This window comes from Sturnira hondurensis, unplaced genomic scaffold (assembly GCF_014824575.4).
Source record: "Sturnira hondurensis isolate 20B ecotype Veracruz unplaced genomic scaffold, ASM1482457v3 Scaffold0025370, whole genome shotgun sequence".
NCBI lineage: Eukaryota > Metazoa > Chordata > Mammalia > Chiroptera > Phyllostomidae > Sturnira > Sturnira hondurensis.
In genome coordinates this window covers 15,637,557-15,658,160 of record NW_028098001.1, presented here as the reverse complement: position 1 = coordinate 15,658,160, position 20,604 = coordinate 15,637,557, and the positions used below count along the sequence as shown (strand labels likewise).

The following is a 20,604-nucleotide window of genomic DNA, read 5'->3' as shown; positions in this document are numbered from 1 at the left end:
ACAATTGCTGGCAACGTTGTGGAGAAAAGGGAACCCTAGTACACTCTTGGTGGGAATACAGACTAGTAGAGCCACTGTGGAAAACAGTACAGAATTTCCTAAGAAAACAAAAACCTGAACTGCCTTTTTAAAACATTTTTCCATTGTTGTTCAAGTACAGTTGTTTCAATTTCCTCCCCACCATTTCCTCCAAACCCAGCCATCCCCACTTCTCACCCTTGACCGTACTCCTCTCTTTAGTTGTGCCCATGTGTTCATAGATTGAAACTGCCTTTTGACCCAGCAATTCCACTGCTGGAATTATACCCTAAGAATCCCGAAACACCAATTTGAAAGAACTTGTGCACTTCAGTGTTTATAGCAGCACAATTTACAATATAGCCAAGTGCTGGAAGCAACCTAAGTACCCATCGGTAAATAAATAGATCAAAAAACTGTGGTACATATTATGGAAAACAGTATGGAATTTTCTCATAAAACTAAAATTGGACTTGCCTTTTGACCCAGCAATTCCACTGCTAGGATTGTATCCTAAGAACCCTAAAACACCAATCCCAAAGAACATATGCACCCCAATGTTCATAGCAGCACAATTTACAATAGCCAAGAGTTGGAAGCAACCTAGATGCCCATCAGTAAATGAATGGATCAAAAAACTATGGTACATATACACAATGGAATTTTATGCTGCAGAAATAAACAAGGAGCTCCTACCTTTTGCAACATCATGGATGGAACTGGAAAGCATTATGCTGAGTGAAATAAGCCAGGTGTTGAAGGACAAATACCACATGATCTCACCTTTAACAGGAAGCTAAACAACAAAACAAACAAGCAAGCAAAATATAACCAAAGACACTGAAATGGAGAGCAGGCTGACAGTGACCAGGGGGAGAGGGGAGGGAATTTCAGAGGAAATAGGGGAGGGATTTGGAGGAACATATATAAAGGATTTATGGACAACAAGTGAGAAGGGTGGAAATGGGAGGGAGGGGGGAGCACGGGGGTGGGATGAGATGGGAGTAATAGACAGAAAACTGTACTTGAAAAAAGAAAAGAAAACTGTACTTGAAAAATAATTAAATAAAAAAATTGGGAAAAAAACTGTGGTACATTTACATAATGGAATACTACACAGCAGAAAGAAGGAGATTCTATCCTTCGCAATAGCATGAATGGATCTGGTGAGCATTATGCTAAGTGAAATAAGCCTGGCAGTGAAAGACAAATACCATATAATCTCACCTGCAAGTGGAACCTAATCATCAAAACAAACAAGTAAGGAAATATAACCAAAGACATTGAAATAAAGAACACACTCATAGTATGCAGAGGGGAGGCAGGGGGGTTAACTAGGGAAAAGGGGAGAAAAGTTATCAGAGAACATATATAAAGGACACATGGATGAAGCTAAAGGGGGATAGGGTTGAAGGTGGGAGGCAGGGATGACTCTGGGGTCGGGGAGAGGGGTGGGGAGAAATGAAAAATACTGTACTTGAACAACAATAAAAAAGAGAGAAAAGCACACAGCCAAAAAATTGTAATAATCCTTATGTTATGCACAGTAGTTATAAGAGTGATTCTTCTAAGGATAAGTGTTGGATAATATGATATATACAAAGATGAAGCCAAGGCCCAAACTAGGACCCATTTCTTACTGTGATCTTTTCCTGCTGGGCAGTGAAAGCCTCTTCAAAGTCATCATGCTTCTGAAGAAGGGTTTCTACACTACCTAGGGAGTTTCCCAGGTCCTCATTTTCCAGGAAGTCCTGTAGAAGACAGAAAAGCACACATCAGCTGTGCCTCATTGGTTAAAAAAATCCCTTTGGGATATCTTTGCAACAAGGACTAGTGAAGGAAGGAGGTGATAGAATTGGGAAAAAGTGATAATTAATACAAAAAGTATATTAGACAGAGACTAACCTCAAATAGAAGTAGCTTTAGACTGTTTTCTTAACTCTTGCATACAACTTTATTACCTTTGTGTCTAGGTCTATTCACAAAGAATTTGGCCAACCAATGTAGGCACCATTCTGAGTTCTCAAAGCTGCTTCAAGAGGACCATTCACATCTTCCAGAAAAATCTCTGGTTAACCCTGCCTGACTCATACAATTTTCTCTTTTTAACCCCTTTGCAATTTGATATTACCTTTCCTTATGTTCACTTGAGGTTAAAGCCTCTCTATACTGTGTTTAGGTATCTTTTCATATATTTGTCCATGAGGTAATACTAAGATCCCTATAGAAAGGGTCTATCTTTCTTTGTAATTCACTCTTCAGTTCCTAGGACAAGCTTAGGACCATAAAAGTTGTTGTGAGAGTGTTAATAATAATAATGGTGGTAAATGAGGGGTGGAGATATAGTTCTAGATACTTGTTAAACACTTCCTGTTACCTCTTGTCTACTCATCCAACTGTCCACTTGCTCACTGTCACGGTAGAATAGGTGCAAGTCCAAGCACTGCTCATACTGGTATTGACGCTTGTCCCACAGTTCCAGGAGGGCAGCCCAGTCGTTGGCAAGTATTTTCATCTTTGGAAAGGAAGATATATATTTTTAACAAGTTTATCTTATTTGCATTACTAAGCATTTAATAAGTGCAAGACCTTTCAAAGGATACAAATATCAATAGGAAATGGGCTTTTCTATCTAAGCTTCAACATCTAAGAAAACAACTGTAGAATAAGAAAAATAGGATAAATGCAATAAAAAGGTACAGTACATTTAGTATGCATAAATTAACACAAATATTAATTTTGATGAAAAGAATAAAAGTAGAATTCTGGCAAGTATATACACCAAACAGATATTTAAAAGATGATGAGGAGCATCAAGGTTGTAGGAGGATATAAGGCCACTAATAAGTAATTACTACAAATAATTATTATATTACATAAAATACTCCAAAAAAAGTGGCATGCCTTAAAAAATTGACATTTAATGAATATGAAATTCATAGAGCACTTAAATTATTAAACTGGGAAGTTTGTGTTCTATTCTCAAAATGAATAAGATCCATCAAGGAAAGAGAAAAGTATCATTATCAAACCTATAAAAGGCCTGTTTTTGCCCAACCATTTACTCAAGAAATTTTAGCTTATTATAGCAACTTCTACATAAATTCCACCAAAAAAGCAACAAAACTTCTTAGAACTCCAAGATAGTATGTAGGTTTTTAAGAATATAGGGTCCTACTAGTCCTTTGGCAGAAAAATAGTAATAATAAAATCCATATTATAATGTTTCCATAAAGTACTGGGGAAATTCAAATTATAGTTATTTTACCCTCATCCATTACACAATACTGGAGGCAACAAAGCCTGCAAATTGCATTTCAATTATTACCCCAATAATTCCTGTAACTTTTTGACTTCAGCAAAATCCCTCTCAACGGTCATAGTTAAGATGAGCACCTGTAATCCAGGAAGTTAGAATGATGGCAAACCTGATTCTTTAATTAGTAGAATTCTGAATATTCAAAGATTTTTTGTTATTTAAGTTCTTAATGTTTACCCAAGGATATGTTTTTTTAAACTAATTTTAGACTGAGGGGAAGAGAGAGAGAAAGATTAATGTGAGAGACAAACCTTGATCAGTTTCCTCCCATACATACCCCAAACGGGGATTGAACCTGCAACCTAGATATGTGTCCTGAACAGGAATTGAACCCACAACATTTTTGGTGTATGGGATAACACTCCAACCAACCTGGGCCACCCAACCTCAGCTTCTGTTATTTAATGTGAATTTGAAGAACACAGGGAGAGGAAAATCAGTTTGATTTGAGATTATATTGAGGAGAAAAGAAAAAGCCTTGTGCCAGTCACCTTAGTGACTGATACAAGGATAAGTGAGGTAATCCTCATAGAATTCACAAGGAATTATTAGAGATGAGAATTCACAATTCTCATCTCTAATAATCTAGAGATGAGCACAGGAAAGTAATAAAACAGATTATATATGACCAGGGAAAATGATATGGAGGTTTCATATTCAGTAGAATGTATGTTGATGAAATTATATAGGTTGATGAAATAAAAATTCATAGTAACAAAGCACACATCTTGTCCTGAGAATTTCAAATTACTCAATTTAGCTAAAACAATGTTAAGGAAACCATGTGAAAGTTGAGTTCACATTATTAATATCTTTATATAAATCTATTCTCTTCCCACTCAGAGATTATCATATTATGAGATTAAGTGAAGGCTAACTGTGATCAAAATTTCAAAAAATCTTTTGAACTGATTACCTTTTCCCAAATTTCATCAGAGGCTTCATGTCTCACATCCAGCAGGGCTTGACCAGTCTCAGCAGCAGATTGAAATCGGTCATCATAAGAGTCAATTTCATGCTATGGTCACAAGACAAAATATCTTAAAATGCAGAAAGAAACTTTGTGGCATTTTTGGCACCTCTTTTTTTTTCATATTGGTGATAACTTTTCTTTCTTACCTTATGCTGCTGATGTCTGTCCAGGAGGGCTTCCCCACCAGTCACATCTGTGGGCAGCTCATCAGCAGTGATCAGAGCAGTCTTCTCCTTCATCCAGCCTGAGAGTTCATCATAGTCAGATAAGAAATGCTGGTACCTGTGGGAAAGGCAAGGTAAAGGCCAGGAAGAAGAAAACAGATGTAAATTGACTTTGAAAGATGAACAGTTAAGGTTGGGTTGAGCTAAAGGTGGAACATGCTCCTTGCCCTTATTCTACCCCTTCTTTCCCCCCTGATGTATTTCTTGTTCCTTTTACTGTGCAGCTTTGAAAGTCCTTTACTCTAGGTTGTGTATTTCTTGTGTAGATGTATCATTTTATGATGAGGCATGTAGGACTCTCATATCAAACATCACAAGGTCATACCTACCCCACAGACTCTTAAAGTTCTCTCAATGAGGTCAATAAATAAACACATAATATATAAATGACAGAAAGTATCTTGTGAGAAGGGGGGGGCTACAGTTAGGGTAAAGAGCCCTTGTGTAACTTAGTTTATCCTTAACCTATTAATAAAAACAAAAACCAACAATACTATTTAAAAAGTTAAATCTTCACCATTGAATTTTGACATAGCAGTTTCCGGTGATTTAATGAATAACCATAAAATTAACTACTGAAATGATGCCACTTTATGACAAGCCAATCCAAACTCAGGAAATAACTCTAGATTCATTTTTATGCTATTTAGATTGGAAATTTCTTTTCATTCTTTGGTTAGAGACAGGATTTTGACATTTCTTTAGCTGCTTTACCAGCTCCCTAGACCACTTCATAGCATCTTACAACTGAACAAACAGAGGTAGACACAAGGTGTGCTGATGAGCAGAGGTGACATACTAAGTATTATATCAGCTTACAAAAGACTTCTCTTGGCACATTAAAACTTTTTTTGTCTCTACCGAACAGGCAGGAGATCTGAATCCATCATTGTTTCACCACATTCACGCTTTTATTTCTGCTTTAAGTATTATGCCTGGATCCTGTAGATAAATAGAATGATAGAGAGAACGAGTTCTTCACCAAAAAGATGCCTGGAGCTTTGCATATCTTCTGGTAGCCAAGGCACGAATGTGCTCCCAGTTGGAGACCAGATCTTCTTTCATCTGCTGGATCTGCGGTGCATCTGAAGGATGGGAAAGCTTCAGCTTGTCTGCTTTGGCATATAACTCCTTCACCTTTAAAATAAAAAAGAAATCAAATAGGAAATCCAAGCATTCTGATTTCTCCTGGCAAAGCTCTCTATTGGAGTGAAGCAAAAGAAAAATCCAATCATATAAATAATAATAATTTATTAATATATATTTATTGATATATTTATATTAATATGCTCATGTACTATGTCAATAATAATTTCTGAGCACTTCTCATCTCTCACTGTGTTAAAAATATCACATGCATTACTTGGGTTTTAGTCTTTCTCTAATAATACGATGAATAAAAAACTATTCCTAGTAGCCTTTTATGTGCAAACTGACAGATTAGTATTTTATTTGCTCCAGATCGCTGAGCTAGTAAGTGTCAGAAACAAGATTTGGACTTAAGTTTGTCCTTCAGCAACCTCTGTACTGTTTCCATAATTATAATGGTGGGAATCAGAAAGACATTTCTGCTTAAGAAGACAAGAAATACCAATAATGCTAGTTCAGTTTCAGCACAATTCCTGAGGAGTAGGGTTATCAGGTAAGAATTATGGATGTGATAAATATCCCCATGTTACCATTAGTCCTGTAGATAAACCTAGTTATAATCAAGTATCAGCCCTGGCTGACGTAGCTCAGTGGATTGAGCACCGACCTTCGAACCAAAGGATCACGGTCCGATTCCCAGTCAGGGCACATGCATAGGTTGCAGGCCACTTCCCAGCAGGGGATGCATGAGAGGCAACCCTACATTGATATTTCTCTCCCTCTCTCCTTTCCTTCCCCTCTAATAATAAATAAATAAAATATTTTTAAAAAATCAAGTATTGTCTAAGGCAGTGATTTTTTAACCAGTATACCGCAAGAATTTTTAAAACATACAATACTTGAATATTTAGTCAGGGGCATTGACCTCTTTTGTTTTAGATTGTCAGATTAAAAAAAATGGCAATAGCATATACAACAATAGCTGTTTGGGGTGAATGCCCTATATTACACCATAATACATAGGTCATATAATTGAATTGCATCTTACTGGTCACATCACATAATAAAATTGTGTCTGATTGGTTAATTCTTGGTAACAGAAATCCTTATATACAAGTACAGAAACCTGATTTTTTAAAAAGTCACTGTAGAGAAAAAAGGGTATATAATTACTATTATTATTTTTATAAATCAATTAAAATTATACTTATTTTGTCAGATCATCAACAAATATAATTTTTATTATGCCAAAGAATTTTAATAATTAGTGTGTGTCATGAGATGAAATAGGTTAAAAATCACTGGTTCATTTTTCACCAAACATGAAATATTGTTATTCATTATTATAAAAATACCAAAAACAAAACAAACAGGTATAAAAAAGAATGATGTAATATTTTTCAGAAATGGTACCCAGGGTCAGAACTATTATTAAAACAGAGCAAGTGTAGATCTTTATGTAAGCTGACTCTGCTGTAGACATTTGGGAGTAAGGGTTTAAGTTATGGTTAAAGTCACAAGGAAAAGAAGTAAAGATGGGAATCACTGAAGAATACGGGCTTGCTCTAAATTCTAGCATTCCTATGTCTATCCTTATAGTGTTAGAGATGAGGTTTTTCACTTTTTAAAAGAGAATCCAAAGGTGGATTTAGTAATGTGCTTCAGGTGCCTTTGCATTTATTATAAAAAGGGGAAAATAGATTTCTTTCCTTATCTACTGAGTAATGGACAAAAAGAAACAGTATTCAGCTGCAACAAAAGAAAGTATGGCTAGATGAAAGAGAAGACTCAGACCACAGACTATTGAGTGAAATTAAGCAAACGTTCTTGGATGTAACATGTTTTTTTAAATAACAAAAATATATATATATATATTTTTTAAGATTTTATTTATTTATCTTTAGAGGGGAAGGAGACGGAGAGAAACATCAATGTATGGTTGCCTTTCATGGGTCCCCTGCTGAGAGTTGGCCTGCAGGGAACCAGCCTGCAACCCAGGCATCTGCCCTGACTGGGTATCGAACTGCAATCGTGTGGTTTGCAGGCCCGCGCTCAATCCACTGAGCTACACCAGCCAGGGCCCAATATATTTTTTAAAATTATTTTAATTTCAATGTCTCAGGTTATATTTTGTTTGTTTGTTTTTTCTTTTGTTGATTATGTTCCAGTTAAAGGTGAGATAAAAGGTATTTGTCTCTTACCAATAAAGTAATTTAAAATAAATAAATTAAATAAAATAAAATAAATCCAGCATGCAAAAAATTTATTTTATTTTATTTGACTGTGTGGATTATGAGAAGCTATGTGTTGCTCTGAAAGAAATGGGTATGCTGCATCACTTCATTGTCTTGATGCATAACTTGTATTATGGACAGAAAGCCACTGACAGGACAGAACGTGAAAAGATAGAATGATTACTTGTTGGGAACCTCTCTGCCTGGTTTCAGGAATTGTAATAGCCTCCCATAGCTAAGACTAGTAAGAAACCTCCAGAATATGAACCAAAAGAGACAAAGCTTGTCTCTGGTAGCAAACGCTGCCTCAGCTTACTCCCCTGCCCCCAAAGCATGGTCGGATAGTCAGAGATGGGTAAGACTCCTCACAGAGAGGGGCAACCTAAGCCAGACACAATCACTTGGGAGGCCATCATGGAAGGACTCAGGGGGCTGCAATAAAGAGGGAGCAATGGGCCCTTGCCCCCTGGCTATTCTGACATAGCCTGAGTCCCCATTTCCTTTTGGGAGAAGTGCTTCCTGGCTCTAATCCACTTAAGCCTAAAAGCCTATGATGGGAAGGCTGTGCAGCCCTATACTGGAAAGGGCAGGTTCTCTGGATGGTCAGGCCTAAGAAAGAATATGTAAAATCCTGTGAAACCTGCTTTGTTTAGAATGTTCTTATTTAAATGATAAGGGTCCAAGCAAGATGTTGGTTCCTCAAAGTTTTATGACTCTGTAGCTATCTGACTCTGACTGAGAATAAGCCCTCATAGTTCTTTGAATACTATCTATTGTTTGATCCTTACCTGTATTGTTGTGCAAACAAACCCAATAAAAGCCCCTTTAGGAGAGGGCTCTTGGCCCTTCCCCTTTGAGGTATCAACCACCTTTTGTCCCCAAGCAGATCATGTCTTGGTAGTTTCACTTTCAACTGTGGTAGACGGGGGACTTTGCAGGCAAAGTTGCTCCCACAATTACTTATGGGAAAAGGTGTCAAACAAGAGTGAATCTTCTCTCCCTACTTGTTTAACCTGTGATCAGAAGATATAAGAAAAACAAGCCCTGGCTGGTGTAGCTCAGTGGATTGAGCGCAGGCCTGGGAACCACACAATTGCGGTTCGATTCCCAGTCAGGGCACATGCCTGGGTTGCAGGCCAGTTCCCAGCAGGGGACTCACGAGAGGCAACCATACATTGATATTTCTCTCTCTTTCCTTCTTTTCACCTCTAAAAATAAATAAATAAAATATTTTTAAAAAAGAAGATATAAGAAAAACAGAGCTGGATTCAGAGTAAGCAAGAGTGAAATCTGGTGGAATATCAATGTTAAGATTGAAAATAGCATCATCTAATTTATGGAAAGTGGCAATGATTTGAAACAACTTTTGATGAAAATGAAAGAAGGTATCAGAGTGAAACTGCGTGTGAATTAGGCAAGGAAAAAATCATGGCTACAGCATAAATACACAACTCTAACATAGACGTTGAAATTGTAAGATTTTGCTTATCTTGGTTCAGTCATCAATTCAAATGAAGACTGCAACCAAGAAATTAAGAGAAGGCTGATACTCAGGAGGGTAGCAATGGAAAAATTTGGTAAGATTACAAGAAACAAAGATGTGTCACTAGAGACCAAGTCTAAAATCACCCATACCTTTCCTATTCCCAATTACTATGCACAGATGTAAAAGCTGGATATTAAAGAAAGCTAATAAGGAAAAATTGAAATTTGCTTAAAATATGGCATTGGAGGAGAGCTCTACAGATGCTTCAGGATGCTAGAAAGATGAATAAGTAGGCAAATTAAGCTTTAAACAATACTGGACAAAAATGACCCAACTGAAGATGTTGTACTTTGGACACAATATTAGAAGGCAGGATTCTTTAGAAAACACAGTAATGCTAGGCAAATGGAAGTTAGCAGGAAAAGAGGAAGAACAAAAATAATATGAATTGGATTGGGTGGGGAGAGTGGTGATGGGTAAATGCAGCAACTGTAATTGAAAACCAATAAAATAATATATTAAAATAATGGATTGACTCCATTAAAAGGCCATATGCATGAGTCTAGATGAGCTCAGCAGGGCTATTTAGGATAGGATATTGTGGACAACACTCATTTACAGGATCTCCAAGAGTTAGAGCCAATTCAATGGCACATAACACATATAAAACATATATGTTTATATGTGTGTTTTATATATTAGAGCAATATAAGTTATATATAATGTATATAATATGTGTGCATATATATTTAATAAAATAATTTTAGAAAATAAAGTATATCTAATATTCAAATGCAAGTTATGAAAAAATATGTTCAAGGACCACAAAAATTCTATTTCATTGAAAGAGAAAATATACTGTGTTTTTGGGAGGTAAAATTGACCACTACCTCTTCTAGTTCAAGGGGCCAATCATTCCTCCATCAATGTCTTACCTTATCATCCATGACTGCAAGGTTTCGCTCAAGTCCCTTGTGACTGTGGAACAGTGCCTCAGAGCTAACAAGGTCTTTGCCATAGTCCTCAGAGGTGAGTCGAGGCTCCTTCTCCTTGATCCACTGAATGGCTTCAGTCACATCCCTGGCAGACATTTGTATAAGCTCCAATAAGAGAACATTGCAGACATTCAAGGGCAAAAGGAACACACAGAAAGGTTCAACCTAGTTTACCCAGTTAGAAATTACCCTATCTCCCACACCCTAGCAAAAAAGTAATGTAAAGCATTCTTACTTTTCATAGTTTCCATTCACATGTAGAGACCTGGGCTTCCTGAGAGCTGAGCATCCAGATATACTTCCCATATCTGGGTCAGTACTTCATGAATGTCTTTATTCTTCCCAAGTCCACCTTCCACCCTCATCCAAGTCTTAATCTGCTCTTCTTCCCTTTCCAGAACTTTCATTACTATTGCTTTGGACTCCAGCCACCACAAACCTGGCTATAGAGTGGGTTACATTTTCTTAACTACTCTCTATGTCCTGTCTTAATGGCAAGCCTATGATTTTCTTTGAGATATTGGCTCCTAATTGCTAACAGTAGACAGAAAGTGATGCTCTTGCAGTTTCCTATTACTCAGTGCCCAGATTTGTACCTTTTGAATCGCTGGAGGTCTGCAGCATTGGACAGTGTTTTCTGTCGCTGGAGAGCCAGACCATGGAGACGCTCCCAGGAAGCATTTACCTCTTCCTGCTTTAACTTAATCAAAGGCAGCTCAGGATGGTTTTCCTTTGGCAGGAAACAAATGCTAGAGTTACATGAAGGTGAGACTTTTCCATTATTTAGATACCTCTCATTTCACACTGGCTCATACTTTGTCAGAAGTGAAGAATAACTATATGGCAAGATACTGAAATTTATGTTAGCCATGCTACCTAGTTCTAATCTAATCTACATCACCAAAATCTAGAAATCCAACCTGCCAGATTTTGTCTAGCATGAGACTGCTGTGAGCAAAACATCACAGGTTGCCCAACTGTAACTTTATTTTCAGAGCTCCACCTAGTCCATGCTTGTTAAATACTCTCAAAATCCTGGAAACAAAGAAAAAGAAACATATTCCCTTTGTGAAGTATAATAATATTTTTAAACTAATTATGTCGTTCTTAAAACTTTTGGGGTCTTAACACCTTTAAAAATCAAATGACAGCAATTTTCTTCTATTCAGAATTATACATAAATGCATACACACCTAATTTTGCAGAAAATTTAATACATGCTTGCAAACTATCTGAAGCAATGAGATTTATGAACACTACTAAATTAATATTTATGAACATTAATTTAGCAGCATCAGCCTATTTTGATAATTGAAACTCTTGAGTATTTTCCATATGGCCACCTCCCTAGTCCTCCTTTCCCTGTTTCTTCCCATTTCCTTTTCCATTCCAACTCTTCTCCAGACAAAATTTTCTACATTCTTTTTTCTGAGTGTGTGACCCTTTGTAATGTAGCTGCTTGGGCCCCATTTCAAAAGAGCAAGGGATAAACTCTGTATTGGATTAATCCTTATCATGGTAGATGAAAGAAAAGTATCCATGTTATTTTGCCATGAGATCCTCCTTTCAAGAGACAGACTCTATTTGCTCATGTATTAGATCTGAGTTGGTCTGTGACTTGCTTACTAATAGAATATGGCAAACATGATATTTTGTTAGCTTCAGGACTTAGACCTCAAGAGGCATTTTAGCTTTTGTTCTCACTTTGTTGGAACATTGACACAAAAAAGCATAGGAAAATGAAATAGCAGATCATATGGAGAAAGCCTTCATTATCCTTCCCAAGGTCCCAAACATGGGAACAAGGCCATTTAGATCCTTCACTTTAACTGAACCACCAAATATGTACAGCAGCTTAAAATGCCAGATGAGCCCTGGCTGGTATAGCTCAGTGGATTGAGCATGAGCCTGCAAACTAGGAGATCATGGTTCGATTTCCACTCAGGGCACATGCCTGGGTTGAAGGCCAGTTCCCAGCGGGGAATACAGAAGAGGCAACCATACATTGATATTTCTTTCTCTCTCTCTTTCCCTTCCCCTCTAAAGATAAATTTATAAAATCATTTAAAAAATACCAGATGAGACCAGAAAAACTGCCCAGCTGAAGAGCTAAATTTCAAGTCAGTGAATTGAGTGATTGAATCATAAAAAAATAAGATTTTTGTTGCTTTAAGTTTTGTTGCAGTTTGTGATAGCAATAGATAGAAATTTCTACAAGAGAAAGATGGTGAACAGAGAAAATTTAGGAAGTGTTGGATATGTAGCCTGAAGAAACAAAATGAGAAACAGGTTATTTTCCCTATACCAGTACTTATACATCCTGAAATCTTGGTTCTATTAACTCAGAAAAATAGTTTCCATGATAAAACTCCAGTGATAAAGAAACCATAAATGTAAAAGCACAAGAGCTAATTATTGGAGTGTCTAGTTTTTTTTTTTATATACATAAAATCTGACTGGCTTCTTAGTTTTCTTGCATATTCCTGTATTTTGCCATATGTAATGTGTGCCTTTTTGCTCAAATTTTTTAGGAAAATATAAGGATGTGCATTTTACATGGTAGTACCTGAACTACCTTGTTTCTGATAAAATAAAATAAAATGGTACCACTTTAATTTCTTGTACCATAACGTGTTCAAAAATAAATGCTAAAATTTCTTTATAATAAAAATAATTATATAAATATAAATAAATAAATACTTGAATTAAAAAATTAGAACAAGATTATTTGCTTGAAAGTTGGGGCCCAAAACATGGGTGTGCATTATACATGGCAACATATAAAACAATAATAAGGCTATATATTTATCTATTCATTGTATATAATAGGGCTTTTTTTCTATTTATACTGAGTATTTGCTCAGATATTGAAAACTTATTTAAGTACTTTCTTAAGTAACTGAAGTAAAATTTGCTTTTTTCTCTCCACCCCAATATAAAAATCATCTATAATGATATACATGTATACACACACACATATAATAGTCTACCATTACTTTATATTCTTTGTTACTTTATTGTAATTCTTCTTCATGAAGAACAAGTGCTACATAAATAAGAGTAATTTGTTTACTGTACACTGCAGGAATTATCTCATTGCATATTTCATTTCTCTATATACTCACTCACATTTCCATAACCAGGGATTGGCAAAGATGGATCCACACAAGAGAAGAAATTGATTTGAGCACATTACTCTAAGGACACCCACCCTTCTATTTCCTCAGAATGCCCTATATACCTCATGTCCCACTGATTAATGGACAGAAATTCTTCTTCAAGATCAGAACCCTATTCTTGGATTGACTTTTGCTCTCTAACTTACCTCAGCACATTTATTAGCATATTGGTTCACTCCATCCACTCTCCCCTTTCGAGCTGCCAGGTCCACTTGGAACTCTTCAAATTTCTTATGCAGAACCTCTGTGCGCTCCCAGTCCTCACCCAGTTCTACTGATGTTACTATGGCTTCCTGTAGACACAGAAAAATCTATTGAATCACCAGCAAAGATTTAGGAATTCCTTCAGGTAAAAGGTTTCAAATCCCTTCCTGCCTTCTTAGGATAACTCAGAAAAAGATACATGTGGAGCCTGGGAGAACCACTTCTAGAAAAAGTCAGAAGCAGAAGTATATTTCCTAAAGTGTAACCGTGACCCAAGGGACAGTGCTCTTTGGGGTAATCCTTCAGAGGAATTACAGGTATTGTTAGTCAGAGCCCCTAGAAGCACCTTTTATGTCTTGAAACATAAAACATAAATATGGAGCACAAAAATAAATTCATTATGCTTCTACTAATTTAGTAGAAGCATAACAAATATTTACAAAGTCATTGTGCTAAGCATAGTTTGTATACATTTTTAGTTCTAACTATAGTATTTATCTTTAAGTATTTATTAAAAAGAAAATTTCATAGTTATAAACACTGATAGGCAAGGGGGTAGGGAAAGAATGGCAATATTGTCAGTCTAGAACTACATTCAGAATGAAATCTAGAAAAGGGAGTGGAATGTCATTGAAAGTAAAAGGGGGACAAGACTAGATTGTCTTCAAGTGCACAGTTTTTGTATAAGTCTTGCTTTCTTCATATTCAGAGTCATAATTTATATTTACCCTCCCCCTACAATGTTAACAATATGCTGAATACCTCCAAATCTTTGCCAAAATATATCTATCTTTCAAGGAACAAAGTCCAGGAACAGATGATACCTTGACTTTATTTTTAATTAATAGCTTATATTAAATTAGTTCAGATGCCTGGGATAGGGATGTGGAACATCCTAAATGCACCTATTTAGTTTTATACCTTATCTCCAATCCACTCCAAAATGTCAGCACATTCCTGCAAGTACTGCTGGAGCTTCACGGCCTGGAGAAGGAGCGTGCCCTTCTCGTGAGTCAGCTCTATCAGCAGGTCCCACAGACGGCATAATTCCTCCAGATGGACCTTTGGGGAAGAAACAAAAAACTACTAAGTTACAGAGTCTGTGGAGTAGGTGCAGGCTCAGATGTTTCTGCAGGAAAGGACGTAGGTAAAAATACTTCCTCACATTCACTTGTGCACTGATTGCTCAATAAATATTTAAAAGAGAAAATGGGATGTGTATGGGAGTAGCTATTAAACTAAATCAGATAGCTCTCATAAGACAGTTTCTTTGATATATATTTTTATGTTTTAGAAGATAAAGGGATTACAAACACTAAGGCAGGATGGAGTAGAAATTCACTGAAAAGTTCTCACTTGCACTGGACCATGAGAAACAGAATTTTAACAGGTAGATAATAGGCAAAGAGTTTTATAACCAGTGCAAAGGTGCAAAGTCACATAATAAACTCAGAATGAACTGTTCGCCAAAAAAATATCTTCCTGGCTTACAAAAATAAAATCAACAACAGAAAGGGAATAAGAGACCACAGAGTTCAGATCTTTGATACAAGAGTAACTTGAATATCCTAAGAACCCTGAAACACCAATCCAAAAGAACCTATGCACCCCGGTGTTCATAGCAGCACAATTTACAATAGCCAAGAGTTGGAAGCAACCTAAATGCCCATCGGTCGATGACTGGATCAAAAAACTATGGCACATTTACACAATGGAATTCTATGCTGCAGAAAGGAAGAAGGAGCTCCTACCCTTTGCAACATCATGGGTGGAGCTGGAAAGCATTATGCTGAGCGAAATAAGCCAGGCAGTGAAAGACAAATACCATATGATATCACCTTTAACAGGAATGTAAACAACAAAACAAACAAGCAAGCAAAATGTAACTAAAGGCACTGAAATACAGAATGTGCTGACAGGGTCCAGAGGGTAGAGGGGAGAGAAGCACAGAGTAAAAGGGGATAGACTCACATGAATAAGTATGAAGGACACATGGACAATAACTAAGACGGGGGGCGGAGATGGGAGGGGGGTGGAGAGCACTGGGGGGGCAGGGCTGGGAATACAAGAAAGAAAACTGTACTTGAACAAAAGTTAAATAAAAATAAATAAATAAATAAAAATAAATTTAAAAAAGAGTAACTTGAATAATCTATAGCATATATCTTATAAAATTAAAGTTCTCATCTATGTCATGTCAAGAATCATGTGTCTTACAACTAACTACTTACTACTCTACTGTTTGAGGTAGTATGTAGACCCCATTCTCTCTCTAAATGCTGCATGATAAAATCTGACAAAACCCTAGTGATTTTGGTAGATATGATGTTTTAAACATTTGTCAAATATTTTTATTAATGTGGAAACTTGATAGCACACAATACTGTAATACACAAATGATTTATATTTTATATCAATAAATAACATTTAAGATTTTATGGTTACAGATTTCTCTTTCAATAAGGTTCTATTCTGGTTAAAGTCTGTGTTTGCTGACTATATTTTGTTGACAGTAACATGAGGTAGATTTTGCTAAATATAGGAAGACCAGCCCTAATTTTTAAATATGTGACACAAATATTTTAGCAATTTAAAAATGCATAAACAATAAAAAATTATATAAAAAGATCCTGAGTTGATTATATCAACAAAAATGTGTTGGAAGAGTTCATAGATTAAATCAGAAAAGATTTGATATGTTATTAGTGAGTTCTAAGGGGTGGTGGCCTTCAGTTTTCAAGGGGGATTTTCAGAATAAAAAGGAATTTTAAGAGTTTCTTAAAGTGACTAGGAGGGTTTGGAGATTTACAATAATTAGTCATACCATGTGGGCTAGGAAGAGAAAAAGGGATTATAGGCAAAAGAATATACATTTTAGAAAATATTTCAAGTGGAGAGCATCATTTCTTTGAAAAGTTTAAGTGACTAGGACTCAAGTCTGAAGAAATAATTAGGACATTTGGGAAAGTCAATTCCTCTGGGAAATGTAGAACCAGATTGAAGTGGGCTTGATCTTGAGTTAATTTATTCTGCAGTGGCATAAGGAGGACTATGATGCCAGCAATAACAGTTTTTGTATCATAACTCTTCTCCACACTTTAAGGAACATGAGTACAACCCATAATTTTTCTTGCTCCATCCCCACTAGAAGAAGCAAGAGCACTAATTCCAAACCAACTACATCAAAGTTTATATTCAGTTTAATCATTTAAAGCCCTGATAAAGTAATCAACAATTAGAAACTTATCTTTGAGAGTTCTACCACATATTTACCTTGGTGTCTTCATGGGCAAAATGTCCCTCGGCAAATCGGACTTTCCTGATTTCTTCCAGCTCAGGAATGACCCTTGATTTAGCTTGTATTTCTGCTTCAAAGGATTCATGCTTTTGATATTTTCCCTAAAGTTTAGAAATCAGAGTTTATAGCTAATGAAGCTTATTCTCCATGGACCATAAAGAGGTCTCTTTGTTCTCTTCTTACTTTCAGTCAGAACTATTTGTTGCTCAACTCAGAGTAAGTGATCACCTATAACCATAGCTGGAGCAGTTGCATCCTAAAAAAAAAAGGTCACTCTAGGTAGCACACACGTTTTTAAAGGGTCCCAGGCTCAAAGGGGTCCCAGTGATCATAGAGAAAGGTTTTATTCATGTACTTATTTGGGGGGAAATCTTTATGCAGTGCAATACCTTATTATTTTTAAGTATCAATTGTTTCCTGGGGAAATGAAAGAATGCAACAGTTTTTCCTCTTCAGAAAAAAATTCTTTTTAGAAAAAAAAACTAAGTACAGTAGAAAATGATGAAGAAGATAACTATTACAATAATGCTTTTTTCATAAATTATACATACCAAATTATATTATTGCTGTCATATACAAATTAATACATTTAATTTATAAATTAAATAATTAGTCATCATTATTGTCTCTTTTAGGCATGTAACTCTTCTGATCATGATTATGCTATATATTATAATATATATAAGAATAAGAACTTCCCTAAACTTCTACCCCTGGGGCCTCTCAGTCTTGTTAATTTGGACTTAACTAGAGATATGAATAACCATGTGCAGAAAACTAGGAAAATCCCAGGTTAACTCATGTCCTTCTGAGGAAAGTGGAAATCAGTTGTTTCAGAAGTGTTGATGTCTCTTCATCTCAGTTCCATCCTTAATGTCACAAAATAGTAAAATCACATGAATAAATTTCATAAATTTTTAGTCACTTCTTCATATTTTAACATCAGATGAATAATATATTCATAGAATGTTAACTAGAATGATTTTTCTTTGTAAATGAGGCACTGAAGCTTGAGTAGCCAAACTTTAACTTGAAGGTATAGGGTACTTAAGAGCAAAATTACTGTCCCTAACAGATAATCGAATCTTTCTATTACATCCTCCTCCTACAGTTAACCATATACACATTTACATTACAAGAATACTTCCCTTCTTTGAGATCATTTTATCTGTTCTGGGGAAGTTAGTGAAATTGAGTGACCTGTATGTTAGTTGGGTCTTCATAGCTCTTATCTCCTGCAATCTTGAGTTTCTCCAAAATCCATTTCTCCAGGTCATCTGCATCCCTTCTGAAAACCTGGTAGTGATAGGACTCTTCAAGTTTCTGGCCCTTCTCAGCAACCAGCTTCTTGAACCTCTGGTAGCGCGTCAACACCTCCTGACGCCTCTCCTGGATCTCTTCTGCTGTTTCTAGCACCTTTGGCCCACTGCTGTCCATAGCCTGCAAGTTAAAATAGCTGGTATCCATTTCTGGTTCTCAAATTTCTAGTATGCTGTCCTTTTTATATGTCCCAAGGTATTTACTCTTGTTGGACTTATGTTCAGGTATCTTTAATCCCATAAAAGTTGTTAGAAGGGCTAGGTACATTTATATGTACAACTAGGCTAATAATTCTTGATCAGCCTGAACGCTTTCTGATTTTTCAGATAAACTTGTGCCAGAATTTATTAAGTCCAAATAGAATTTGGTCTAATAATACAAGTTATGTTTAAATTAGTAAAATCACAGTTTCAGATGGTTAAAAATATAATTTTATTGCTTTCAAAGGCTAATAAGGTTGACGAGTACTAATCATTTTGAATTCAGTTTAATGAATGATATAAAAAATAGCTTGCAATTAACTTCATTAACGATGCACACAAAAAGTTTTAAAGTGTTGAAAAATACAAAAAAAATCAATAAATATATATTTTAAAAATGTTGTTTTCTTCTTACTTGAAAATGTAGCCCATATATTTTTTACTCTTATTTGCCTAGGTCACAAGTACTACAAACCAGAAGTTCAACCTCTCTTCTACCCAATTATCACAAATTTCAAATTATTAATATCTTAGTTGCCTTTTAAAATATAAAACAGTGTACTTTCAGACATAAAATGTTTTCTTTCTGTAGTGGAATATCATTTGTAACAATACCCTGAAAAATGCCCACAGAATCCATTTTAATTCATCTGGATAAAGGCACAGTTTCTCTTCTTATCTGAGCTAGGGCACTCAATATAAAGTTCAAAGCTTCTTTCTTACTTTTTCTTTCTGAATACAATTGCTACTCTCAGTAGCTTTTACTAGCTTGGTTACAGAATTGAATCATTCTATGGAAACTCAAATCATTACTGTGTATCATTTTATTCCACGTTACTTAGTCATTCTCTGGAAACCCATGTAAACAGGTCATAGTGGATTTAGTTGTGTATAGTAACAAGTTCAAGGTCATTGTTTAAAGTGAGACATTCACAAAAGTTAGAATTAGAATTTAAGTTCTCTACTTCATAAGAGTAAAAAAACAGTTCTTAATTCTCCTGTCAAAGATAGTACAGAATGTTCTAAGGAGATAGCTTTTCTAATTACACTAGGGACAAATTGTACTCACCATTTCCTTTGAAAAGTGTTCCAGTTTTTCTAAAAGTTTAAAACCTGGGAAAATAAAATGTATCAGACAGACAGAGAGAGGGAGAGAGAGAGAGGATTCAAGTGCAATTGTCTAGTCTAATTCGGAGAGTGACTAGAGAAACGTTACATATGTGACAGAGGGGGAAAAACGCCTCTTGCTTGGGTTCAGTATCCCACCAGCTATAACCTACATTATCTTCAGGAGACAGATTTAGCTGAGGCAGCTGCAAACTTTCACAGATGCTGAGTGACTCAGCTGTTTTGGGAAATTATGGCTCTTACAGTTTCTCAGTAAAACTTTATAAAAAATAAAAAAGTTCTTTTTAGATGAAAATTAGAAGGAAAAAAGTTATAGATATAAGATAAAGAGGCTGTATTATTATTGTGTTTTGTTTCTTTTATTAGTTTCAGATTTTTTATATGAAAGTCACAAATTAAAAATTTTGAGTTCTCCATTCTTCAGACTGTGCAGAATTACAAGAACTTTGTGCATACCTAAGTTCTTGTTTCAGTATATCCCTGGGAAATACAACTTAACAACTTCATATAAACCACAGGGCAAATTTTTAGCAGCCTTGATGTCAACAAGATATCCTCATTCTTGCTGTACAGCCTTTGCCTAAAGAGAAAAAATAATTATTACTGGCCTCATAGATTGGATTTTTAAAACCTGATTTAGATCTACCCTTAATAATTTAAATAGAAGGAACAAAGAAATTTAACACACATACATTTATTTCTATTTCATGAAGCAAAAATTAGGACACCTCATTTGACAAAGCAACAAAATTACAAATCATTTCAAAATGAGACAGATCTAAAATGTGAGTTGAAAGCCCTCTTGTTTTATTAATTATTTTTCATGGAGAGTAAAAGAAGCAGAAATTCTTTTACAAAGACATGGATTTTTAAGGCAACTTTATAAAAGTGAAACACATAAACAAACAAACCAAAATAGAATGGTTTCAGATCTTCC

The 20,604-nt window shown here is 35.6% G+C and overlaps 1 protein-coding gene across 2 annotated transcripts in view; it reads right to left on the bottom strand.

Annotated features, from left to right (window-relative positions):
* The window catches only part of SPTA1 (spectrin alpha, erythrocytic 1), a 199,218-nt gene extending 179,427 nt beyond the window's left edge, over positions 1 to 19,791 (bottom strand). For both annotated transcript variants that reach the window (XM_037039373.1, XM_037039374.1), the window contains exons 1-12: positions 19,609 to 19,791; positions 18,220 to 18,459; positions 16,995 to 17,120; positions 14,643 to 14,783; positions 13,664 to 13,810; positions 10,935 to 11,068; positions 10,279 to 10,423; positions 5,517 to 5,671; positions 4,457 to 4,592; positions 4,254 to 4,355; positions 2,396 to 2,533; positions 1,659 to 1,769 (exon numbers count right to left, since the gene is read on the bottom strand). In XM_037039373.1, the coding sequence (XP_036895268.1) occupies positions 1,659 to 1,769; positions 2,396 to 2,533; positions 4,254 to 4,355; positions 4,457 to 4,592; positions 5,517 to 5,671; positions 10,279 to 10,423; positions 10,935 to 11,068; positions 13,664 to 13,810; positions 14,643 to 14,783; positions 16,995 to 17,120; positions 18,220 to 18,459; positions 19,609 to 19,611 (1,578 nt within the window). In that variant the 5' untranslated portion in view covers positions 19,612 to 19,791. The remainder of the gene's footprint in view (positions 1 to 1,658; positions 1,770 to 2,395; positions 2,534 to 4,253; positions 4,356 to 4,456; positions 4,593 to 5,516; positions 5,672 to 10,278; positions 10,424 to 10,934; positions 11,069 to 13,663; positions 13,811 to 14,642; positions 14,784 to 16,994; positions 17,121 to 18,219; positions 18,460 to 19,608) is intronic.
* Between the last annotated feature and the right edge of the window lie 813 nt (positions 19,792 to 20,604).